Source organism: Crinia signifera, chromosome 2 (genome assembly GCF_055691185.1).
Source record: "Crinia signifera chromosome 2, ASM5569118v1, whole genome shotgun sequence".
Lineage (NCBI taxonomy): Eukaryota > Metazoa > Chordata > Amphibia > Anura > Myobatrachidae > Crinia > Crinia signifera.
In genome coordinates this window covers 329,394,280-329,421,516 of record NC_139218.1, presented here as the reverse complement: position 1 = coordinate 329,421,516, position 27,237 = coordinate 329,394,280, and the positions used below count along the sequence as shown (strand labels likewise).

The 27,237-nt window shown below is 46.0% G+C and overlaps 1 protein-coding gene across 1 annotated transcript in view; it reads right to left on the bottom strand.

Moving 5' to 3' along the window:
- ARHGEF25 (Rho guanine nucleotide exchange factor 25) overlaps positions 1-26,992 on the bottom strand; it is a 285,560-nt gene extending 258,568 nt beyond the window's left edge. The window contains exon 1 of the mRNA XM_083169398.1: positions 26,592-26,992. Within this exon, the coding sequence (XP_083025524.1) occupies positions 26,592-26,696 (105 nt within the window). The 5' untranslated portion in view covers positions 26,697-26,992. The remainder of the gene's footprint in view (positions 1-26,591) is intronic.
- Between the last annotated feature and the right edge of the window lie 245 nt (positions 26,993-27,237).

Below are 27,237 nucleotides of genomic sequence, written 5' to 3'. Positions count from 1 at the left end.
TGTTGATTTTTTTCTTGTGGCGATTCGCGTCACAGCCCCCGCAACCCCCCCTCCGGCGATTCGCGGCACCCCGGCACCCCCCGCGACCCCCCCCTCCCGCAATTCGCGGCAACCCCCCACCGGAACCCCCATGAACCCCGCTCTCCCGCGATTCGCGGCACCCACCCCCCGCAACCCCCCCTCCCGCAAATCGCGGCACCCCCCGCGATTCGCGGCAGCCCCAGGATTAAATGGCACATGCAAAACACTGGCACGGCTATGGTCGACAATGAAAAAGGTTGACATGAGTTTTTGAAGATTTATTTCATTTTTTGAATGTTTTCATATTCATTGTCATGTGTCAACATGGACACCAATGAAGTGGCACACTTATGTCAACATTTACATGTGTTGACCTTTCTGTGTTGATTTTTTATTGTGGCGATTCGCGTCACACCCCCCCGCAACCCCCCCTCCCGCGATTCGCGGCACCCCCCGTGACCCCCCACCTCCCGCAATTCGGGGCAACCCCCCACCGGAACCCCTGTGAACCCCGCCCTCCCGCGATTCGCGGCACCCAACCCCGCGACCCCCCCTCCCGCAATTCGCGGCACCCCCCGTGATTCGCGGCAGCTCCAGAATTAAATTGCACATGGAAAACACTGACATGGCTATGGTCGACAATGAAAAAGGTTGACATGAGTTTTTGAAGGTTTTTTTTTTCATTTTTTCAATGTTTTCATATTCATTCTCATGTGTCGACATGGACACCAATGAAGTGCCACACTTATGTCAACATTTACATGTGTTGACCTTTCTGTGTTGATTTTTTCTTGTGGCGATTCGCGTCACACCCCCCCACCCCCCCCCCCCACTCCCGCGATTCACGGCACACACACACCCCCCCGCGATTCTCGGCACCCCACCCCGTGACCCCCCCTCCCGTGATTCACGGCACACCCCCCGCGACCCCCCCTACCATGATTCGCCGCAACCCCCGCCCCCGTAACCCCCCTCCCGCGATTTGCGGCAACCCACCCCGCGACCCCCCTCCCGCGATTCTCTGCAATCCCTCCCCTCCCGCGATTCGCAGCATCCACCCCCCCACAACCCCCCCCTCCTGCAATTCGCGGCACCCCCGCGACCCCCCCTCCTGCAATTCGCGGCACCCTCCGCGACCCCCCCTCCCGCGATTCGCGGACACCTAAGTTGCAATACAGGGCATCTTTCATACAATTCTAACCATATTTCTCATATACAAACGTTCACAAATTAAGGGGGCGCAGCCCCTTACGACGGTGTGAAGAGCGCCCGTAGGGCGCGATGAATCACCTAGTATTGTGATAATCAGAGAACCAGTTGTGTGATTAAATTGAGCCAACATACTATTATTGGTTTTATATATATACCCCGCACCAAGTTTAAACTTTATGAAGCAAATGACTGCGCCGCAAGGTTTTTTTCCTTGCGGTAAATGTAAAATGTGCGCCCATACTATTAAAGGAATGAAAAAAGTGGAAGGTAAAAAGAAAAAAGAATTGAGTATAAGGGGTTTCATGAATTGTTTGAGCACTCACGAAGTTTATCTTCTTTTATGAAAAGATATGTAGGGCAAACCAAAAGGATGCTCAAAATTCGCATTTTAGAGCATTATCGCAACATTAAAAATGGTTTGACCTCACATAGTGTCCCGCGGCACTTTAAAGAGTGCCAGGCTGGTAATCCAATAGGGATGAAATTCACGGGTCTAGAACATGTGACGCTAGATTTGAGAGGGGGTAATCGAGAGAATTTCTTAATGAGAAAAGAATCATATTGGATTTATAATCTGGATACCCTTTATCCAATAGGGTTAAATGAAACAATGGAGATAACCCCTTTTCTTAAATGAATTTTATAAACAATCTTCTAAAAGGATTTTGTCTTGCTTTGTCGCAATGTATCTATGAATTATGGATGTTACGCTTTTTTATCTCTTTTTTGTATAAAAGAAATCGTGATCTATCGCTTGTATCCTGGTTATATATTTTTCCTTTTGACTTATATGTTCTTTTAAAAAAAAAATTTTTTTTTTATTAATTGTGCTAAACTATTTTAGATGGTTTTTAAAGCCTAGGCATTTTTTATGCAATGTATTTAAATGCCCAGACATTTTATGTAAATTGATTTTTTAGATACGGGAAACATATTGTTATCATCGTTTCATATATCATATGTATGGTTTTTAAATAATTATGTATGGTATGGCAGGGCCATGCTGGGTCATTTTGATGTGTAGTGAGCAGCCCATCTGTATTAGATTAGGAGATTTGATGCACCTGGATTGTTTGCTATGTAAGAGGTGCGTGGCCTGGCGTCAAGCACGACCGTGGAGCCTTGAGTGTAACCTCTCCAACGTTTGAAAGGTGCTCAGCACCGTCCTATGCCTTCTCTGTGCGGCGAATTGTAAGCCGCCATACATGGTACGTTACCCATCCCTTGTCTTGTGAAATTTTTTCAATAAATATTTTTCCTTTTAAAAGTGGTAATCTTTGCACCATTGGAGCGCCCACCTTTGTCTTTTTTAGATAATATATATATATATATATATATATATATATATATTTAAATGTTTAATTAATTGTGGTTTTTTGGTACTTGTGTATTATCACGGCGCCAATCGCATCGCATATCATAAGGCATACGATGGTATGCGATGCAATGCGATGTGATACAATGTTAGCAGATGTTATACAATTTCAAATTGTATACCATCGAATTGTATGCCATTGTATGGCATATACAATGGTATAAGATTTTAAATTGTATAAGCACCCTGATGGGTGTTTTCAATGTTAAATGTGCCCCCTATAAGATAAATAATTGTATAAGCACCGTAATAGGTGCTTACAATGTTAAAAGCACCCCCACGCTATATACTATATACTATTGACTGTATAGTGTGGCGAGCGCAGCGAGCCACCGAACGGAATACATGTGAAGTAATGTGCGGCCCCACGCGGGGCTCGCTGCGCTCGCTACGCTTCGGGTTCGGTGGCTCGCTGCACTCGCAACACTATATAAAATCAACTCCACGCCGACGTGGATAGTGGGGGTATAAAAAGGTAGGAGGAGGCGTACCGCCGACCCTCGCGGGCTCGCTGCGCATGCCACGCTTCGGGTTGCCGTTGATAGTGGCAGTGGCGTGGGGGTGCATTTAACATTGTAAGCACCTATTAAGGTGCTTATACAATTAAAGATTGTATATACAATTTAAAATCGCATCTCATTGCATTGTATGCCATTGTATGCCATATACAATGGTATACAATTTTAAATGGAATAGAAGCCATACCACTGAATATCGTGGGCGCCGTGATAATACACAAGTACCGTTTTTTTAATAAAATATCACATTGTCATACCTGCGGTGCTACCCTAAGCGTTGTCAGTCATCCTCTCTCCCAGCTGGCGATGCTGTACTGCTATTGCAGCATTCTGTCCCTGATGTCTGCTCAGCGCTGCACATCACTACAGGCCACTCCACGCCACTGTTCCCTGCCAATTCTGTCCATGGACAGAGCTATGACACTTCCTGTCAGCTCTTTAGAGACACAGTGCAGTTACCATCTCCAGCATTTCCTGACTCAAATACCATCTGGCTATTCTGCTCTGCTGGAATTCCCAGCTATCCAGCTAACCTGCACTGCTGGTGTCCCCAGGTTCCAGCTATCCAGCTAACCTGCACGGCTGGTGTTCCCAACTTCCAGCTATCCAGCTAACCTGCACTGCTGGTGTTCCCAACTTCCAGCTATGCAGCCTACAGTCTCAAGCCATTCAGCCATCCTGCCCTGCTGGTGTCCCCAGTCTCAAGCTATCCTGCTATCCTGTCCTGCCGGTGCATACAGTCTCAAGTCATTCCAAAAGTATGGATTCCGGGAGCACTGGCCCCCAGTTAGATAGGAAACCCCTAGGCAATGAGCAGTTACCCCCTCCCCACCCTGGCAATGAACATGTAAGTCCCCTTGGCAATGAGCATGTAAATCTCCTTGGCAATGAGCATGCAACCCCTTCCCCTGACAATTAGCAAATAACTTCACCTGGCAAAGAACATATAACTCCCCCTGGCACTGAGCATATAACCTCCCTGACAATAAGAATGTAACTCCCCCTAGCAAAGAGCACCTCTTTACAGTGACTCTTGCATACTCAGTACTAGTTGCACACTTGCACAGCACAGAGGAAGAAAAAGACTGTCTAACAAGGAACTCATTATTTACTTAGGCATGTTTAATAATTGTTGCTCAATTTATCAGGAAAGCTATTAGGTGTTACCAGCCTGAAAATATTCTACAGTACTTTTCTCCAAAGTTAGGGCCTTATTCTGGTCGATGCGTAATTTTCCGAATTTTTTCGGATGGCGTTTTTTAGCCGTCTGCGCATGCGTAGGCAACGCAATGCACATGTGCCACGCACGGTCTCCGTACTCGTTCTCACTGATGCCGTACAAAAATGTGCACCGCATTCACTCGGGAAATATGGGCATAATATGGGCGTCATTCGGAACTATACAAGGGCGTAGTTTCAAAGTGGGCTAAACTGGGCGTAAATATGGGCGTACACGAGGGAGTGCACTAACTCTGGTAGGTGTGCATTCGGACAGAACACCGACTGCAAACGAACCAACAGCCAGGAAATATGCGGTCTTCATAAGCAAGTATTACTTTTCGGACACCATTTGGTCATGCGCTAGGCATTCGGATCGCCCAATTAGTACGGCCGCACCTGAACCACTGTCAGCTGAACACAATACAATCCACTCCTCTACTCATTACTCATTAATTACACTCTTGTCATTGCTTCAATTGGAACCATTGCAGCCTAAATGGACCATTACAAAACACACAAATATATGCTGAAAGCACGGCTGCATTTTTTAGACACATTTACACTGCAAGCAATGGACAGAACTTGGTATCACTAATATAAATATACATTTCAATTTTACATTCAGCAATAACACCACACATTTGGGGATCAAATGAAAAATTTATTACAGTTAGGAAAAGCATAACATTTTAATAGCATGTTATTTGGCACATGCCAAAAAATAAAGGTACCATAACACGAATTTACAAAACAAACCAAAAAGTACCAAAATTTCTTCTTTTCATACATATCCATAGCAGAATCATTAGGAACACATCAGGTGGCTTCACAACAAAAGTATAGCACCACCACTTCAAGTACAGCACACAGTAATGGTAGCAGAAAGAGGGCAACAGGGGAACCAAACAAAATGTATGTAGATGGGCCAGCTGTATACACCGCATTGGTGCGTACGGCTAGGTTCCCGTCCGTTCTGACGCTGTAAGACCATGCAGAATCTTTGTGTGGCCACCGCACATGCACGGTTTGGATGTTGTCCGTAAACACACCCTCTTCTTAGGGCAGTATTCAATGAGAAAATTTCTCCGTGTTTTGTGGAGAACTTGTGCTTTGTTCGCCTTGGACGGAGCATTTTGCTCTCCAAAAGCGAGCAACCCTATTCTTTCTAAGTGATTTTCTCCGTGTCTCTCCGTGTAGCAATTCTCCATCTTTTGATGGGGAGCTCTAATGTGAACTTTTAAACTAAAAGGTTTTTTTTTTTTTTTTTGGTGTAAAAAAATCAGGTTTTTTTTTTCTGTGAAGGGGCATGTTATTTTTATTCATGTGCTTATAGCACATGAATATATATTTAATTAATGAGCCGCTCATTAGATATTCATATATTCACTGCACCCGAACGTAACTATGCACGAACGGGTGCAGTGAATACTGGGTCCCCCGCTGGCTATAGGGGGGTGCAGCCTGGGTCCTGGAGAGCCCCCCTCCCCTCCACAGTCCTCTGGAGCAGCCAGGGAGACTTTAATCTCTCTGGATGCTTCCGGCTCCCTGAAAGCTCCCTGCTCCCTGCAGGGGTTAAGACTCTCCGCGAGTGGCGGAGAGTCTTAACCACATTGAATAGAGGGAGCAGGAGTGGCAGCGAGCCCTCCGGAACACGGAGAGTGCATGGAGAGCAAAATAAAACGCTCTCCATGCACGGAGAACTTTTTCATTGAATACTGCCTTTAGAGAGCGAGTCCGTCCGAATGCGGAGGACCTGTGGGTGTTTCTTCTTACAATGTCCGCACAGCGTGGCGTGCGGTCCGCTCCGAAAGAATTTGGAAAGTTACGCACCAACCAGAATAACCTCCTTAGTGCATACCAGTGATACCATTCCCTCAGAAGGGACGCAGGCTTATCCAGTTCTATTAAATTAACAGCAACTAAATTATCCGCAGATCTAGCAAAACGAAAAAGAGTGTGACATCTCTTTGAACATAACTATATTCCAGTATACTGGGTCCCAATTTCAAGGTAATTCAAAGTAATTGTTTTTAAACTTTGTATTTTAGATCATTAAGATTGGCAGATGTTGTTAATATTATTTACACTGTGTATTTCTTGTGTGAAAAGTGTATGAGAGCCACAAGTATAATCTCCTATATATTTGGCTACATCTGTCACTCAAAGTGGGTGTCTGTGTCTATAACGCTCTGTTCCTGGACTTTCCTCTTAATGTGTGATTGCCTTCATCTGTGCTGAACACCTTTCTGAGAAATTAACCTGTTTAAAACAGGTGATGGCAATCATACATTAAGGGGAAGTCTAGAAACAGAGCATTGGGCCTTATTTTAGTTCACTCTTTCTGACAAAATCCTTCTTAGATGGGCAAAACCATGTGCACTGCAGGTGGGGCAGATGTAACTTGTGCAGAGAGAATTAGATTTGGGTGGGGTTTTACTTCAAAGTGAGATCTATATTGCAGTGTAAAAATAAAGCAGCCAGTATTTTCCCTTCACAGAAACAAAATAACTCACCCAAATCTAATTCTCTCTGCACATTTTACATCTGCCCCCCTGCAGTGCACATGGTTTTGTCCATCTAAGAAGGATTTTGTCAGAAAGAGTGAACCAAAATAAGGCCCATTGTGTCCCTCCTGGAGAGGGTCATGTTGGGAGGTATGTGACAGAGAACCAGCCCAGTGAGCCCACAGACAGTGCCAGACACCCTCTGCCTTCCCATGTTGCCCAGCACTGCTACTCCACAGCCACCAGGTGAGCGCCTTCCTCCCGCGATTTGCGTCAAAACCTCCCCCCCGCGCGCCCCCCTCCCGCGAGTCGCGGCAAAAACACCCGCTCCCCCGCGACCCCCCCTACCGCGATTCGCAGCAAAAACACCCCCGCGACCCCCCCTCCCGCGATTCGCTGCAAAAAGAACCACCCCACGACCCCTCCCGCAATTCGCGGCATAACCACCACCCCGCGACCCCCCCCCTCCCGCGAATCGCGGCAAACCCTCCCCCGTGCCCCCCCCCCCCGATTCGCGGAAAAAACACCCCCCCCGCGACCTCCCCTCCCGCGATTCGCGGCATAACCACCACCCCGCGACCCCCCCTCCCGCGAATCGCGGCAAACCCCCCCCCCCGTGACACCCCCCCCCGATTCGCGGAAAAAACACCCCCCCCCCGCGACCTCCTCCCGATTCGCGGCAAAAAGAACCCCCACGCGACCCCCCCTTGCACGATTGGCGGCACCCCCCCTGCGACCCCCCCCCCCGCAATTCGCAGCAGCCCCAGGATTAAATGGCACATGCAAAACACTGACATGGCTATGGTCGACAATGAAAAAGGTTGACATGAGTTTTTGAAGATTTATTTTTAATTTTTTTTATTTTTTCATATTCATTGTCATGTGTCGACATGGACACCAATGAAGTGGCACACTTATGTCAACATTTACATGTGTTGACCTTTCTGTGTTGATTTTTTCTTGTGGCGATTCGCGTCACACCCCCCCGCAACCCCCCCTCCCGCGATTCGCGGCACCCCCCGTGACCCCCCACCTCCGCAATTCGCGGCAACCCCCCCACCGGAACCCCTGTGACCCCCCACCTCCCGCAATTCGCGGCAACCCCCCCACCGGAACCCCTGTGAACCCCCCCTCCCGCAATTCGCGGCACCCCCCCGTGATTCGCGGCAGCTCCAGAATTAAATTGCACATGGAAAACACTGACATGGCTATGGTCGACAATGAAAAAGGTTGACATGAGTTTTTGAAGTTTTTTTGTCATTTCTTTGAATATTTTCATATTCATTCTCATGTGTCGACATGGACACCAATGAAGTGCCACACTTATGTCAACATTTACATGTGTTGACCTTTCTGTGTTGATTTTTTTCTTGTGGCGATTCGCGTCACAGCCCCCGCAACCCCCCCTCCGGCGATTCGCGGCACCCCGGCACCCCCCCGCGACCCCCCCCCTCCCGCAATTCGCGGCAACCCCCCACCGGAACCCCCATGAACCCCGCTCTCCCGCGATTCGCGGCACCCACCCCCCGCAACCCCCCCCTCCCGCAAATCGCGGCACCCCCCGCGATTCGCGGCAGCCCCAGGATTAAATGGCACATGCAAAACACTGGCACGGCTATGGTCGACAATGAAAAAGGTTGACATGAGTTTTTGAAGATTTATTTCATTTTTTGAATGTTTTCATATTCATTGTCATGTGTCAACATGGACACCAATGAAGTGCCACACTTATGTCAACATTTACATGTGTTGACCTTTCTGTGTTGATTTTTTATTGTGGCGATTCGCGTCACACCCCCCCGCAACCCCCCTCCCGCGATTCGCGGCACCCCCCGTGACCCCCCACCTCCCGCAATTCGGGGCAACCCCCCACCGGAACCCCTGTGAACCCCGCCCTCCCGCGATTCGCGGCACCCAACCCCGCGACCCCCCCTCCCGCAATTCGCGGCACCCCCCGTGATTCGCGGCAGCTCCAGAATTAAATTGCACATGGAAAACACTGACATGGCTATGGTCGACAATGAAAAAGGTTGACATGAGTTTTTGAAGTTTTTTTTTTTTCATTTTTTCAATGTTTTCATATTCATTCTCATGTGTCGACATGGACACCAATGAAGTGCCACACTTATGTCAACATTTACATGTGTTGACCTTTCTGTGTTGATTTTTTCTTGTGGCGATTCGCGTCACACCCCCCCACCCCCCCCCCCCACTCCCGCGATTCACGGCACACACACACCCCCCCGCGATTCTCGGCACCCCACCCCGTGACCCCCCCTCCCGTGATTCACGGCACACCCCCCGTGACCCCCCCCTACCATGATTCGCCGCAACCCCCGCCCCCGTAACCCCCCTCCCGCGATTTGCGGCAACCCACTCCGCGACCCCCCTCCCGCGATTCTCTGCAATCCCTCCCCTCCCGCGATTCGCAGCATCCACCCCCCCACAACCCCCCCTCCTGCAATTCGCGGCACCCCCGCGACCCCCCTCCTGCAATTCGCGGCATCCTCCGCGACCCCCCCTCCCGCGATTCGCGGACACCTAAGTTGCAATACAGGGCATCTTTCATACAATTCTAACCATATTTCTCATATACAAACGTTCACAAATTAAGGGGGCGCAGCCCCTTACGACGGTGTGAAGAGCGCCCGTAGGGCGCGATGAATCACCTAGTTCATTATAGATTGCTACTGCTTGTGATAATATTCTCAAGTTCCTCCAGGGTGTGGATTGTATTGTCGACCCGACTTAGGTCGACACCGTTGGGTTGACATGCAGCAAGTTCGACAGGGTTCTAGGTGAAGGGTCGTCAGGTGTCTAGGTCGACATGGGACAAGGTCTACATGGGTTTAGGTCGACAAATGCACCAACAGTTCGCGAGGTCGACATGGGTTTTTTCACTGTTTTTTTTTTTACCCGAATGTCGACACAGTCGACATGGACACAGTTGGAAGTCAACCGCAGCCCCTCGCTTCACTTGCAATGCTTCGGGCATGGTGCCTCGCTGCGCTCGGCACACTAATTTATTCTCCCACCACGCCCTAGTGGATGGTAGGGCATGAAATACCGCCTGTCAGCTCAAAAAACAGTGAAAAAACCCATGTCGACCTGTCGACCTAACCCATGTCGACCTAACACATTGTCGACCTAAAACCATGTCGACCTTGTCCCATTTCGACCTAGACACCTGTTGACCTTCATCCATGTCGACCTAGAACCCTGTTGACCTTGTTGCCTGTCGACCCGACGGTGTCGACCTAAGTCGGGTCGACAATACGACCGTATGTCGTTCCTCCAGTAGGGAAACATATTTACAAAAAAGTGCTCCAGTGTAATAAAAATCCAAAAGGACAATTTAGTAATTCATGTCTGTGTGATATACCTTGAACTTTGTGTGATTCTTTCCTCAGAGTGTCACAGCCAATCAGCTCCCAAATGACATTTTGAAGGCTGTGTTTATAAAATGGCTGATTGTTAGGTACTGTAGTTTCTTTCTCTACTTTATCGCTCTCCAAGGCTTAGTACATAAGAATTAGAACAATATGTACTCAGCCGATATCCTGGAGGAAGAGAATCGCTCACAGAGGGACCTTTCAGTTCCACTACTTTCCTGCACCCTCCCCCAATGTCTGCCATGCTGCGGATCACTGGGGATTGGTCAGCTCGGCAGGGTGCCCACCCAGCGGCTGCAGAAATTAGCAGTCACTGGGGAAAATGGAAATAAACTCCTCTTCAGCACCCTAGTGCAGTAATGGCTAACCTTGACACTCCAGCTTTTGTTGAACTACACATCCCAGCATGCCCTGCATCGGTTTTACTATTTGGCCATGCTAAAACTGATGCAGGGCATGCTGGGATGTGTAGTTCAACTACAGCTGGAGTGTCAAGGTTAGCCATCACTGCCCTAGTGTGTACCTGGTGGCTGATAAAACGATGATCCATTGAGAAAAAAAAGTTGCAATGTTACAGATTGTTTCAATGGTACTGTTGTTGAAACCCTGACAAGTTCTGAGCTGTTTTAAGAAAGAAAAAAAAAATGTTGTCTAGATCTTTTAATTATATCATATTTATCTGCCCTATAAATTGTAGAATGCCAATGCTAAGAAGTTCAATAGGTTAACAAGAATTCCAGATTATCCTATATCTTAAATAGTGGTTTCATTTGTTACATCAACATCCCACCAAACCTGAGTTCCATGTAGCAGGGGACACTCCCTACTCATATGTCAAGGTAGACAAGAAGGAGCTTGAGACGCCACTTATTACCTACCCACAACTAAGACTCGAAAACACCCATTACACAAACTGTACCAACTCCTAGTTATCGCTGCCTTCAGGTACCAGCTTGCTGCCTGTTTATTTTTTCATAGTATATCATTAAGGCATTATATAAATCAGTTTAATCCTAGTTTGTTCAATCGGAGCATTAGAGCATAATCATAAACTAGTTAAAAGCATCACAATAGAAAATGAAGAATGAACTGCTAAATATTGAAGGATTATTTCAGTAAACAGAGTAGGAAACATCATTGCAAATATGAATGTTTACTATTAAGGATGAAGATTAGTATTAAAAGTGATACAATGGCCCTCGATATTCTTGTATCACTTTATGTGATCTTTATCTCCTCTCATGCCTCCACCTCCATTAACTGTAGGTGTCCTCCATGTTTCTGTTCTTGCACCTCTTCTCCCCCCCCCCCCCCCCTTCCCATTTAGGGGAGCTCATTTGCTATTCTGACCTCCAATATCATGTCTATACTGGTGCTAAGATCTTCCTTTCCTCTCTGTCCTCTCACACTCTTATCTCCAACTGTCTCATGGCTATTCAATGGTTGCCCGATTTCGGGATAATTCCTTGTTTCATGTACACCTTGTTTTACTCATGTACACTTTAGGGGCTTGCAAACGGCCATAGTTGTGGTTTCAGTTTTCACCCATCAAAAATATATGGTCTAGTCGCATCTAGTCTGTGGTGGTTTGTATCCTGCATACTGAACCCCTTGCTTGGTACAGATTAAATGTTAAATGTTTAATGTTTCAGATTCCCAATTAGATGAGTTTAGAGTTCACATTTCCTTTCAATATCAAAGAAATCCACAAATTAGCTAAACAAAACGAAAAAATGTGCAGTTTCCTGTGCCACAATATACGTGCAATCTTCTGCCAGATGATAAAATACCAGACCAACGCCTCCTATGGAAAATTCCATGTTTCCCCAGTTGGCACTTAGAAAGCACAGCACACACTATAAGCACTTATTCGTAGGAGCACTTTCCCAACTAAACATAGTACGATCTGCATGGAACACGCACTGAACTGAGACAGACGCGATATACTGGAATCATTGATGTTTCTTATTTTTTGTTTCTTATTTTTATGGGCAGCAAGTACACATGGAGTAAGCATAAGTTGGTGACAGCTTTCTGTGCGCCACTCCTCTGAGGGTGCTCGAACCATTAGTGCGCCAATGGCCACACACATGCTCAGATTAATGAAAATCACTTAATAGCTATTTTTGTTCATCTACATCTGATGCCGCATTGGGCTAAAGTACGAGCATGATGATCATTTATACCCCTTTCATATCGCACCTCGGACCCAGGTTATTACTGGGTTGGTGACGTATGGACACGGGTCGAGGTGCGGTGTGAAAGCACCACAGCTTATAACCTGAGTCGACCAACCGAGCAATTAGACCCAGGTTATTAGAAGGGTTAAACCCAGGTCGCCCTCTGTATAATGGGCGATGAGGGGTTTAGTGTGAAAGAGCCAGTCCCAGGTCCAACCCAGGATTGCGATGCAGAGGCTGGCCCGGCTTAGCGATGTGAAAGGGGGTATAAGTCTTACAATGACTGCTATAAGAGCACATAGCATGGGGAACAGTAGAGTGATCCCTGCATGTCTGGTAAATGGAGCTACAGTAACTAAGGACGAGATGTACTAAGCCTTAAAAAGTGATAAAATGGAGAGTGGTAAATCACCAACCAATCAACTCCTACCTGACATTTTTCAAACACAGCCTGTAGCATGGCAGTTAATAGATGATTGGCTAGTGGTTTATCACTCTAAATTTGATCACTTTTCAAGCTTATTACATCTGGCCTTCAGTGAGGATTAATAAAAAAAAAAAAAGTGGAATTAAACTCATGTTGTTCCCAGGATCTTTGCCCTTCCTACAGTCAATGTTGCTTTTATTGGCCAGACCAGTCATCATAAGGACTCTCTGTTCTTGGGTGGTTACAGTCGAGAAGAAGCAGGAATGTGGCACAGCCCTTCTGATAAATGTTCAGAGCTGGGCACGAACATTTCCATGTGAAAAATAAGAACGTTGATATAACTGTAGCTGTACGAGCCCATAACATTATGTAAGATGATATTTCCACTCATCACATTTGTACCATATTCTTATATGTAAACAAACTGACAGATCGGTTTTGCCTGCAGAGGTTTTTTTACCTCAGAAAGACCAAAGTGTCTGTCTTTTGCGTGACAGTGTCGGCCATGCTGAGTTGTTATGACAGCTGTGACAACCATCAGCCTTCTGTTTATCCTGAACCAAATATATCCATGTCACATAGGCATGGGAACCTCCATTGTCCCTCACCGTGTGGACGATGTCCCTTCGGAACAGAAATTATTTTTTAAGGAAATGATGTATAGAAAATATATATATATATATGACAAAACTGAAAGAAACAAAGCAATAGGTTTATAACCTTTGCTCTTGTGCAGGTACAATAGTGTACCTCCTAACAGTCCTGGTTACAGCGAGGCCCTGTGATTGGACTTGGCATCTATCAGTGCGGGGAGGGGAGATGGGGGATGCCCAGCTGTTCGGGAAGCGTGCCCCTTCTCCCCATCCAACCAAGGCCCTGCCTATTACACATGAGGATGCGGGTGTGCCACCAAGGTGGAAGGTCCATCGTCCTCAGCAAGAAAAGTTGGGAGGTATGCAGCTGGCCTCCATCCAAATTAAGGGCCTGATTTTGGGACAGATGCAGCACCATCTGCATACTCTCCAACATTACAGGGCAGTTATGTGTGGGGTGGCATTAGGTGTGGCTCCCCTTTTTGAATATTGGACTGTGCTGGAGTCCAACCTCTGCAACTGCCACTGGTAAGGAAGTCCAGAAACAGAGCTTTTTGTACCTAATGGAATGGGTCATGTTGGAGGGTATGCACCTGTGTATGCGTCTGTTGCTGCACATCTGCAACCTTATGCTAATGTTGCAACAAAGCCCTTCCACGGAGAACAACCGTGCACCCAAATGTGCAAATACTGAGATGGCTACTGTCCTCAGCTGGCCTATGACAGGTACAGGTTCTTCCATCTGAGTACGGCCTGCTATGCGAGCAGTTCTGCATCTCTGAACGCAGTTACTATCCATGACGTTCCTGCTATACTCCCATACAGCACTGCATCTCAGTGTGTGTGATTAGCCACCCCGCCCCTGTTACTTCCCAGGAACAACCCCACGCATTTATGTTACCGTGTGTCCCAATCAGTACTGCAATTTTGTACGTACAAAATGGGGATTTATAATACGAGAAAGATACCTCTTCCCCATTCATTATCCCAAACCTCCCAATATTGGTGAAAGTGGATTTGGGACCTCTTGTGTACCAAATGCTTTGCCTGCACCATGTATAGTTGTCGTGCACACTGCATGCCATCTATTCACCTGGTGCCAGACAGATAGATTTTTTTATTTTAGTTTTGTCAGATGTATTCCAAAATTCCTTCTGTCTAATCAACTGACTTTCTTTGAAACAGTTTCCGCCTCTGCAGCACGTGGAGCTCAGTGTAACACGGCGATGGAGGTTCCCATGCGTATATGATATGAATAGATTTGGTTTAAGATAAATATAGGTTGATGGTTGTCACAGCTGTCATAACATGTCAGCATGGCCGACACTGTCATGAAAACGGCAGGCACTGGTCTTTCATAGGTAATAAACATCAGCAGGCAAAACCGATCTGACAATGTGTTTCCTTACCTACACCATAAGAATATGATACAAACATAGAGAATTTCATCTCAATTTAGGGCCTGATTCAGATCTGTGAGCAAGGCTGCAATTTTTGCAGATGGACAATACCATGCTGCACTGCAGGTGGGGCAGATGTAACATGTGCAGAAAGAGTTAGATTTGTTAGTTCAGGTCCGAATTCGCCCCCCTTCCCGATGGTGAGTGACCATCGAATGATTTTCCCTCCGTACGGCCGCCTGCGAACAGATGTGTAAGCGTACAAATCCGCTCGCATACTAGTTTGGGGATTCACTAGGCAGTCTGAATCAGGCATTGAAATCTAATTTGCAGTGTAAGAATAAAGCAGCCAGTATTTACTCTGCACATAAACAAAATAATTCCACCAAATCTAACTCTCTCTGCACATGTTACTTCTGCCCCACCTGCAGTGCACATGGTTTTGTCCATCTGCAGAAATTGTAGTCTTGCCAACAGTCTACTAATTCCAAAATAAGTGGGATTAATACTGCATCATATCACTACACCTGTGTGGAACACTACACCCATTGGTTTCAATGTGCTTGACAGTCTAGTACCAGACCTTTAAGCTGCTGTGACAAACCACAAATCTCATTAAAAAGATGCGCCAAAGAGACATCAAAGGGCGCCGGAGCCATGCAGCCCGCTCCCCCGCTCCCTCCCCGCCCACTTCCTGCTCTGCACATGGGGAGCCATTGTCATGCTCTGATCTGTGAAAGCTGGAGGCAGGCTGTGGCTGCTCTCCGGCTACTCTTACTATGTTGCCGCTCTGCTCCAGCCTCCCCCTCCCGGCAGCTCTGTCCCACACTCACCAGGCAGCTACGTAAAGATTGAGGTTTGTGAGGGTAGCGCTGCGGCGCTACATGAAGGTAACCTCTGGAAGTGATTGACAGCTTCCCCCCCACTGGATAGAAGTGCCGGGGCTCAGTAGCGGTGTGGGGGCTAATGGCGCTTGCACACCCAACACGGGCTTCTCCACAGCACACTCTCCCCGCCTACTACAGATCAGGGGTGGGCGCGAAACATGCCCTTGCTCCGGGCACCGTGGCACCTAGCTACACCACTGTTTGCAGCATCAGGTAGTCTGCTCTGTGATCCAGCAAAGGCTCTTTGTGTGGGAGGCAGGAGGTGACGGGGCCATTACTCATATTAATAAAAAAGACAGAACGAGGGAGCTCTTAATAGCTTATTTACAAAATATTTCAATGATTTTCCCAGAAATGAATTTTTTTGTGGGGCTACCAGCAAATATTTAGCATGTTTGCCTCTCAACCATTCAACCATCCTGATTTTGGTTGGATAGTCAGAAAATATCCCGCCATCCCACCCATGTCCTGTAGGGAAGGAGGAAGGTTTGTGCACACTATGTGCACACTATCTATTCACTGCAGACAATGGGTACAATCCAGCATCTCCCAGAATGCTAAGCATGTTCAGTGTATGATGAGTAAAAAATAGTGCATTGCTCATGGGTACGACATTTACCTCAAGGGCACTCCCCTTTATGGGAGCAAGCAAAGGTCCCAATCTCCATCTAGCAAGGGGTGGAAAGTGTTTTTATATATGGGTATCTGTGGCAGATATGGGAGATGTCTGTTGTAATCCCCCATTCTTGATTGCAAAAGCAATACCATAGGTGTCTGTGGGAGCTGCTTAAATGCTGAGTTTGCTATTGTAAAATTTAGCCATTATTTACCAGGAGAGGGATCCGACAGCACAGAATACTATTTAGCACATGGAGTACTGGATTTGTAGCCTTCTGTGCATCCCCATATTGGAGTTAGATATAAGCACAGCACCTGATCAGTCTAAGCACAGTGGACAGGCAGCATAATGATCATTATTCTTGTGTTCCAATAGAATTGGGTTATACAGCAAATTTGGACAAATTTGCTGTTTGAAATTTGATTTCTTTTTTCGCTTGTTTGAGCATAATGTGTTTTTTTAAGTCACAATGTGAATAGTGTTTGTGTAAAGCAGAGCTTAATTAAGATGATGGTGGGTCCAGGGCACTTAAGACAAGAGGGGGGGGGTCCTTTCTAAGAGGGAGGACCAGGGGTACTGACCCCTAGAGGCCCCCCCCATCCTTAATCCGGCTCTGCAACAGAGACAGGTTGATTGAGGCTGGAGCTGACTCCCATACCCTTCCTAAAATCACCTGGACACGTCTGCATTTGTTTTGACACTCCCTCAAAATGGCCGGTTAGCACCCACAAATGGTGACTTTCTATCAATCAAACTGTGGGCTTGTGAATAAAAATAATGCTGATTTTTATCGCTGCTTGGTGGCACACATGCATACTGTGATCCGTATGCATATGCAGTCGTTCCATAGTCAATACGCTTGTGAATTGCCGCAGCAGCAAGCAGCTCCAAATAACCCCCAGAGCTCTTTATTGGGGAGAATCAAATATTCAAGTTAGATAAAGTAGAGAAGTTGGTCAATCAGCTCCTAACTGTGAGGCAGATGTAGTAAGCTTTAAAAAGAGATAAATGCAAGGGTGATAATTGTCATGGTATATGCTGTGTTTGAAAAATAGCAGTTAGGGGCTGATTGGTTAGACATTTATCAAACGCGTTCATCCAGTGGTGGTTTTTACCTATGGGCTGCAGCCCCAATCTCCCCCCCCCCCCCAGGTAAAATCTGCCACTGTCCTCTGCCTAAGTGAAGCCAGATGCAGTCTGTGAGACTGCTCTAGCTTCACTGTGACTGGCAGTGACTTCCGACCTGCAAGTCACTCAAGACAGTCCCATTTATTTATTTATTAACAGTTTCTTATATAGCGCATACATATTCCGCAGCGCTTTACAGAGGATGTTTGAACTTTCCCTCCCTCTGGGATGCCTCTCTATGAACAGCTGCGGAGCAGCCCCAAAAACGGGACCTGTGCATGCGCAGTACCATGAACGATACTGCGCATGCGCCAGACCCGGGACCCTGCTGAGGCCAGCGCATGTGCAGTATGTAAGAAGCTACTGTACATGCGCTGACCCCTTGCCAGGTCGGACCGGGATTGGAATCGGGATTGGCGGTGGTGGCAGCAGCGGGAACCACGAGCACAGCGGCGGCAGCAGCGGAGGAGGGGCCGCATCGTGGCAGCCCCCCTCAGGTAAGAGCTGCCACTGCGTTTATCTCTTTACAGAGGCTTAATACATCTGCCCCTGTGTTTGGTAAAAGCCCCTTTTTCTTACAACTACTGTATGTCAGGTCAACATCCACCTATAACACACCAAAATATATTTAGATATGCCAACATTACCCCCTTGATTTGAAAGGAAGGAAATCATATAATTGTAATACAGTACACAAAACCCCCCCAGAAATTGATGATATACAGTATCCTGTTAGTACCGTACACAGCCTGGCAGCAATTGATGATGATGATGATGATGATGATGATGATGATTACCATGTATGGCTGTGTGTGGTACAAATTTTGTATGTGCACGCCTGACTGTGTCTCAGCAGCGCGACCATCCATTGCCCCCAGGAATTAAATTTTCCCCCATTTGGGGTAATTTACCTCTGTTCCGTGATCACTGACCTACAAGAACATCATCTAGAATACAAGAGCACAGGCTAGTCAGCTGATGCACCTTCATCTCTATGGAAGGAATCCCGGTTATAATTAAGTTTTTCCTTAAAAGAACATTCTGTAAAATTTCCTATTGGATGCTGTCCATAATCAGAATTCTTTTTCCACCCCCATTTCTTTGTACGCATATCTCATTACAGCATTTAGCAGGGCTTGTTATTTCTATAAGAGAACATTTTGCCCCAGGGCCGTGTGTGTGAAAGTTCATGAGAAGAACACACCTTGGAATAGATTCCCATGGGAATGTGTGCAGGAACATGTTTCCTGGAAGACCTTACTATGGTTGAATCCAATCTAAAAGCTAAAGCCACAAATAACCTTATCGGTAGGAAAACTGTGAGCACAGATCCAATTAGGCCATGGGTGTAATCTCACTTGCCACAAAATCATGTCCTCCCTCATCTCACCCAGAGATGCATTATGTACTTTTAATAACCACATTCAGGGACAGGAGCTCCAGCAGCTGTCTATCGCTCAGATGCAATCACTCGATATTGTGCTGTGGGACACACTGCTGTGGAACCCACTGCCCCCCGGGCGAGAATCCCGGCTGGCATGTGTACACTTACACATCTCCTCGCATGGGCCCTTATTCTGATTGACGCTGACTTTACCGCGTACTTACGGATCGCGTCTTTATGGCGTCTGCGCATGCGTGGAGAACGCTACGCGCATGTGCCACGCCTTGACTCGGTACCAGTTCGGGCAAATCCCGTCCAAAACTGTTCACCGCTATCAGTCGGGAAATAGGGGCGTATTATGGGCGTCATGCGGAATGACACATGGGCGTAGTTTCAAAGTGGGCAAAACGGGGCGGAAACATGGGCGGACACGGGGGAGTACACTTATGTTGGGGGGCGTACATTCGGAAACCACTCCGAATGCACGCGATCAAAAAGGGAAGAAATGTGCGGTGTCCACAAGTGTACTATTGCTTTGCGGACACCACTCGTTCATGCGGTAGGCGAACGTACGCCTAATGACTACAACCATTAACACCTGAACCCAATAGAATCGACTCCTTTACTCATTACTCACTAATAGGACGCTTGTCAGTGCTTTAATTGAAACCATTGCTGCTTCAAGGAACCCGTACTAAACACCCACATATGCTGTACTTGTCAGACACTTTCAAACTGCTAACAATGGACATGACAGAATATTAATACTAGCAATACACATGTGTATTTGACATGTACTCATGAAACCACACATTTTGGGTAAAGTAAACACATTTATTTATATTCATGTCACAGTCAAGTTTATGAGGATAGGTAATTGAATAAGTGGGTCATGTGATGTATAGCAGAAGATACTTCATAGTGGGTTGTTTGGCGTAAATACTCCGCTTACGTGCGGTAGCACCGCTTGGCTCCCGTTCGGATGCGGTATTCCCGAGCATACTCTGTAATACTCTGTAATACCGTGCCGAATCGGAGTGTTTCTCCCGCACACGCATGCTTTGTATGTCGTCCGTAAACACGCCCTGTTCTTAAAGAGTGAGTCCGTCCGAATGCGGAGGACCCGTGGGCGTTTCTACGGACGATGGCCGCACGCGGCAAAACACCGTGGCGTGCGGACCGCACCGTAAGAATGCGGGAATATCCGCACCGATCAGAATAAGGGCCATGGTGCCGCATTAGAGAAAAAGCACTCAATGGTCACTTACCACTGAATGATTTTTCACCCATTCACAAATAAACGTCAGTCTAGACTGATTTTTATTTCCGATGGAGATGGCCGCATTTAGGGTGGGCGTTGACGTCATGAGATGTCCCTTCACAAAGCGATCACCTCGGTGAGTGTGGTACTCACTGAAGGCGTTCTCACGGCGGGTCTGCACATGCCCATATTTGCCCGTGCACAAGCTCAGACCATCGTACCATCGGCCGGGTGAGCGAATTCGGACCTGGCCGACCTGGTCTGAATCACCGCCAATATGTAGCCTGTTAGCTACCAGGGAAATGCTCCTTAATGTCTTGCATTCCAGAGCTTGGTAAATTCCACAATAAATCAATCCCCATAGGGAACTGTGGGGCTGCTACTGCGGAAATTGGGAAACCACAGAAGAAATCTGGAAGCCCTATCATACAGGAGATGCTTTCATTTTGCAATGTATTTCCCACAAGACTTAAATAAATTCTATGCAATTTATTCCAGCAATTCACATAGACATTTATTTATTTATTTATTTATTATTTATTAGCAGTTTCTTATATAGCGCACACAGATTCCGCAGCGCTTTACAGAGAATATTTCACCATTCACATCAGTCCCTGCCCCAGTGGAGCTTACAATCTATATTCCCTACCACATGTACATGCACACACAGACATTCTAGGGTTAATTTTGTTGGGAGCCAATTAACCTACCAGTATATTTTTGGATTGTGGGAGGAAACCGGAGTACCCGGAGGAAACCCACGCAAGTACGGGGAGAATATACAAACTCCGCACAGTTAGGGCCATGGTGGGTATTGAACCCATGACCTCAGTGCTGTGAGGCAGTAATGCTAACCATTACACCATCCGTACTGCCCGCACATTTTCATCTATATACTTTTTTTATATTGTATTTTTGTTGCATCTTTCTTGATAGAAATTATAGTCTATCATCTCAGCTGCATTAAAGCCAGCAAGGAGGTTTCCTACGGCAATAAAGATGTTAACTCGCAAATACTCCAGTCCCTTATCTGGATCTCTGCTCCCCCTCCCCCTGATCTAATTCTCTGTTTTGCCTCAATGTCTCCGCTTTGAAGACAGCCAACTACTTAGCTAAAAAAAATAAATACACTTTTTTTTTGGGTGATGCAACTGACTTCACAGTGTCTGCATTTGACTCTGAGCGATGGAATAGAGCGTTAGTTGCAGTGCGGTATATTTTGGCAAAAGTGCTGATATATTCCATTTTGATGGAAACAAATCCTATTTAGCAGATGTAACTGTATATCATCTTCATGTACTTACAGATGATTCGCTCAGTAACTTTCCAAGTTAAAATCAAAATGAAAATAGTACTTAAGTAAAAAAAAGTAGGAAAAAATATTACAGCACACAGGATTTTATTAGGTTAACCTTAAGCAAAATTTACCTTGGCCCAACTTTAGTGATGCATGGAAGTTTTCCTACTGAATATAAAGAGATCAACCAGGTGTAGAAAAGGACAGTCATCAGATTATTCACATTCATTACTGTAACATCAGAAGGTCGACCATGAATGGAAACTGGTTGACTCCATGTCGTCGCAGGTAAAGCTTGACGTCAATGGTCATCGCAGGTAAAGCTTGACGTCAGAGGTCATCGCAGGTAAAGCTTGATGTCAATGGTCATTGCAGGTATAGCTTGACATGAGTTTTTCATGGGTTTTTTGTTGTCTATATCAACATCTGTCAACATGTAACGTATACCTTGGCATGGCTTGTTTGCTTTGCGCGTCATGCTTCCCAACTGAAATTTACGTAGATTGTAAAGTATGAAAAGATCCTAAGAAAGAAAGACTCTCAATTTTTTTTATGCCCCTGTAGGGAATTCTTTTGTGTATTCTGCATACTTACTACTATCTTCATTCTCCTGTGGGCTTTATATGTTATTATTTATTTGGAAGATCTAAACTATAAAACATAATATTCTAGCCATATTGGAAAACACAATAAGATGGAGATACTAGCACACAGATAGCATAACTCAGATATGCATGTAAACCCATAAAAATTGATGTTATGGTGTATGTGCAGACGCAGACCCATTCTGCACAAGTGCAGAATGGGCCTTGGGATATCACTCACAACCCCCTGCCAGATGCAGCATTGGGGGCTGTCATGGGTTGGCAACTGGCTTCAGTCTTCAAAAAAGGGGGCGTTTTGTAGGAGCATCAGATGCAGACGTCTAAATCCAGGTGTCTGGATCCTTTGGCCAATCTGAGTAAGCTTCAGCTTACGCACACTGACCTCTTCCTGCAAACATCGCGAGTCAAGGCCAGTGGTTGCGATGGTGATCAGAGGCTAGGTCCTCAAATGCAGCACTCGGATCTTGGAAATGCTAACAGGAGGCGTGTCACGGCTACAGAATGAATTTGAAGTGTTTTTCACGGAATTCCACAGTGGGTTTCCTGTATCGGTGCAATTCATTACAAATCTGAATTAGGCACAGTGTTTAGATGAAAGTTTCCCTGGAAATACCACTACAAAGTATCCCTGGAAATATAACTGCAAAGTATCCCTGGAAATATTACTGCAAAGTATCCCCGGGCCTATGGCAAAATACCCCTGGAAGTGATTTTAGAAGAATGCTGGAAAGTATGTTGAATTGTAAACTGGCTCATTGGAAATGTATGGGTGACGGGTCCACTTATGAAGTGGAAAGAAGCTCTGTCCTTACTTTGCTTCATTTATCAAAGTGATTAGCGAGGGGAAATCACCAACTTCTCCTGAGTTACTTCATTTTCTGCTGCTTACTGCCAGGAACCTCTATGGGACAGCAGCGTGATGAATCAATTTACCAAGTGACTTAAAGCTTATGTTTATGCCGCAAATGAACAGAATTGTGCTAGCCTTCTCTGCCAGTGGGGACCAGCACAGGCATAGAGGATTTGCTGGATCACCACTAAAATCCCCCCCCAAGTACACATGTGTGAGGTATCGTATGCAGCCTTGCCTGCGTTACCTTGGCAACTACCTGCCGCGTACATTGAATGTGGTCCTTTTGCATATGATGTACAGTATCTTTTGCATATGCTGTATCGTATGCGATCCTAGAGGATATGACATATTAGCAATCCCAATGATGACTTTGGGAGATGATCCTATATCATCCTTGTGGCAGCCATGATGATCTCCACATCTGATCCGATTGCATACCCTCCAACATGACCCATTCCATTAGGTACAAAATGCTCTGTTCCTGGACTTCCCTGCCAGTGGCAGTTACAGATGTGAGCCTGCAGCACAGTCCAATATTCAAAAAGGGGAGCCACACCAGCTGCCATCCCAAACATCACTGACAGTTGATGTGACCCCCCCTCTTTGAATATTGGACTGTGCTGCAGGCTCACATCTGTAACTGTCACTGGCAGGGAAGTCCAGGAACAGAGCATTTTGTACCTAATGGGATGGGTCATGTTGGAGGGTATGCGATTCGCACATGACCGTGTATTGTATCAGAATAGGCGGTAAATCACATAGATGGCACTTTTCACGCAATATATTGGGCAATGGGTCAAAAGTGTGTGAAAAAGTTCCATATCGCACTTGTGTATGGTAACCTTAAGACAAAACCCTATGTACAAGCACAGACAACAGCCGTACATGCACAGATCAGTTTGCTTGTGACAGGGAGAAAATCCTTGCAGAGGAGATGCCAGAGAGTGTCAATGATACATAATGATATATACTGCTGGCCCACTGCCACCAATGATAAATAGGTCACTGCGCACTTGCCCCATGTGTGTAAATATCTCCTAGTTGGTTTATTATGCTGTGAAATAGCTATACTGACACATCAGGGAAATTTACTGTGATGGGACTTGTATTACACATGGGATGTTGCTATGGGCAACCATCAGATACTATCTATTCTCTTCTAGAAAGTACTAAAGGAAGTGTGCTGGGTGCCCCCAGGAAAATGCTGGGCATCCCCATGCAAATGGGGGCAGCTTCCAAATGGGGGCAGCTTCCTGCCTTCCGTGGGATGGCAGCTGACGCCACCGGATGTCAGCTGCCCGCCCTGTTCACGTAGCAGGACACCACAAATCGGAGTCACCAGTGAGTGACTTAGATTTAAGAGCGCTTAAGAAATCATTTGATGGCTGCCAACCATCTGATATTTTGGGGCCCAGGCGCAAGGCTGCAAATGTATGTTTATGTAAACATCCATTCACATGTCTTCGGGGGCATTCACTGCCCAGGGGGTGGGCAGGCACTTGTGCAGGCGGCAGGCGGCACTTAGTTGGCTCGCAATGCTGAGAAATCTGCAGCTTTGCGAGTCAACCAGAATGACCTCCTATGTGTTTATTTTCCTAATACCTAAAAGTGTTGGTAGCAGTTCAGTTACAATATCTTAGATATTGAGTCAGAATTATAAACCAATAACACATTCATTGCAATTATATTCACCAAGTTAATAATAAAGGCTGTGTATTCTCAGGAAAATAAAAACCTTATAGAAATTATAGTTTACAAGTACAACAATATAATGGAAGACTGATGGATAGATTAAGGGCCTTATTCTAGTTCACTCTTTCTGACAAAATCCTTCTTAGATGGACAAAACCATGTGCACTGCAGGTGGGGCAGGTGTTACTTGTGCAGATATAATTAGATTTGGGGGGGGGGGTTCTACTTCAAAGTGAGATCTAAATTGCAGTGTAAAAATAAAGCAGACAGTATTTACCCTGCACAGAAACAAAATGACTCACCCAAATCTAATTCTCTCTGCACAAGTAACACCTGCCTCACCTGCAGTGCACATGGGCCCTTATTCAGATCTGTGCGGCCGGAGCCGCACACGGTGCTCCGGCCGCACAAACCAATCCCCGCCCACGATACGGATCGCCACGGCCGTCCGTACACGGACGGCTGGCGATCCGCAAGAAAATGGTGGGGCGTACGCCTCCACCATGGTGGGAGCTGCCCCCTGCATTCGATGGTCGACGACCATCGAAGGCAGGGCCGCACGCCCCACCAGGTCCCGCAAGCTGAGACCACACGGACAATCGTCCGTGTGATAGCTTGTATGGGGGCTGAGAGCTGACATCCGGCGACGTCAGCTTCCCGCCCCCATCACTGGCGTCATACCCTCATTAGCATGCATACGCCCCGCGTTTGCATGGGAACGCCCATGAAACGCGGGGCGTATGCATAGGGAAATGAGGGTATGAAGCCCCTCACGCCCCTATACGCCCCCTTTGCGGCGGACGAACTACGTCTGCGGCGAATTGGGCTGCACATGCGCAGATTGACCTCTGCGCATGTGCAGACTGAAAACATCGGCGGTACGGCCGCACGCGGGCCGTACCGCACGATTCAGAATAAGGGCCATGGTTTTGTCCATCTAAGAAGGATTTTGTCAGAAAGAGTGAACTAGAATAATGCCCTAAATCCCATGGCTAATTATTGTCTAGAACAATTTAATAAGCACTGCAGCCTCGCACAGGGAAACCCACGGATTCCAGCACTTAACGCTGAATATAAGGGTTAGCGCACGTTACCTGCAAGTTCACTGTGCTGCAAATCGTCAATTAATTGAATAGCCACGGACGTGACTTCTGGAGCTTTACTCAAGCAAAAAGCACAGGCTTATTAAATACATACCCCACAGTATCCTAAAAAAAAAACTTGGCGGTATACTGTATAAACCAAAAGACAATTTTTAACTATGGAAATAAATCTAACTCCATTTAGACCAATGTTGTGTTTTGGGCTGAAACACTCATTTCCTAACAGATGATTTTTTTTTTATATTTATTTGTAAACGTCAGCAGATGTGTGTTTCAGCACTGGAAACACAACATTGAATTGATATAGATGAAAAGGGACATTTATATTAAATATACTCCTAGATGTACTCACACATAATAAACTTGGTGATCATCACCTGAGATAACTATACCATAACCCTTCCTAAGAAGTACTTGCAATTGTGTAAGATGTTTTAACCAATAACACATTTTAGGGCCATTGTAGGTACTTATATATCACCAACGTATTCCACGGAGCAGTATGATCAGCAGATCAATACAATAATACCAATATGGGAACGTACAATAAGAGGGACTATGACGATACATAAATCTTGCAATCTAACAGAATATAGGAGATATTTGTATGTGTGTGTGTGTGCGTGTGTATATATATATATATATGTATATATATATATATATATATATATATATATATACACATGTTATGTTTTATGTAATAAATGACTGAAGTTAATCCGTGAAAATGATGTATATTCTGTAAAGCACTGCAGAATATGTGTGCGCTATATAAATAACACGTAGTAGTAATGATGATAATAATAAAAATAATATTGTACAGTCTGTGTGTCTAGACAATGACCCTTGTGAAGCATTCACGCAGTTTAGCTAAAAATGTATCTACTGTATATGCAGGTACAGTATATATAGGACATACCCATTGATGGCTTGGAAGTACAAGGGACCCTAGGATATCAGCCATAGCACCGAGCATCTGATCCGTACGCCCTGAATGCCTCTGTGGAGTCTTCATGTTATACATCCAACTCCTTAGGAATCCTGCTAATGTGTAGTCCTGTCTCCACTCCTCAGCCACTGATGGGTGTTGCACCCATTGAAGTTACAGACAGCAGCACTGTAATCAGGAAAGTGTTGGAACTGAGAGGTTAAAAGAGCCAGTGAATAGTGAGAGAGTGTGTGCAGTGACAGACCAGAGCAGATTGCTGAGAGGCAGGGAGAGGCAGTGAGCAAAGCAAGCTAAACAGTGATAAATCCTTGCAACAACTAGAAAGCCAGTCCCTTTTACCAACTCCCCTCCACAAGTTTCGCTGGCCTCATTGCACTGTTGTGGAAGGCAGCCATATGTTGGGTGTAAGTTACCATAACATCCCATGCAACAGCTGGGATTAGGAGCAGATGCTTAACACTGTTACTGCCAAAGATGTCTGGAAAAAAATACCAAATAACTAAGAAGTCTGCAGCTCGCTCTTTAAAAAAAAAAGATAATGAATTTGATATCTTTATAAAAAAGAATTGTGCGTATTTATTTTCATTTGTAAAAAAAACATAACCCTGTCAGGGGT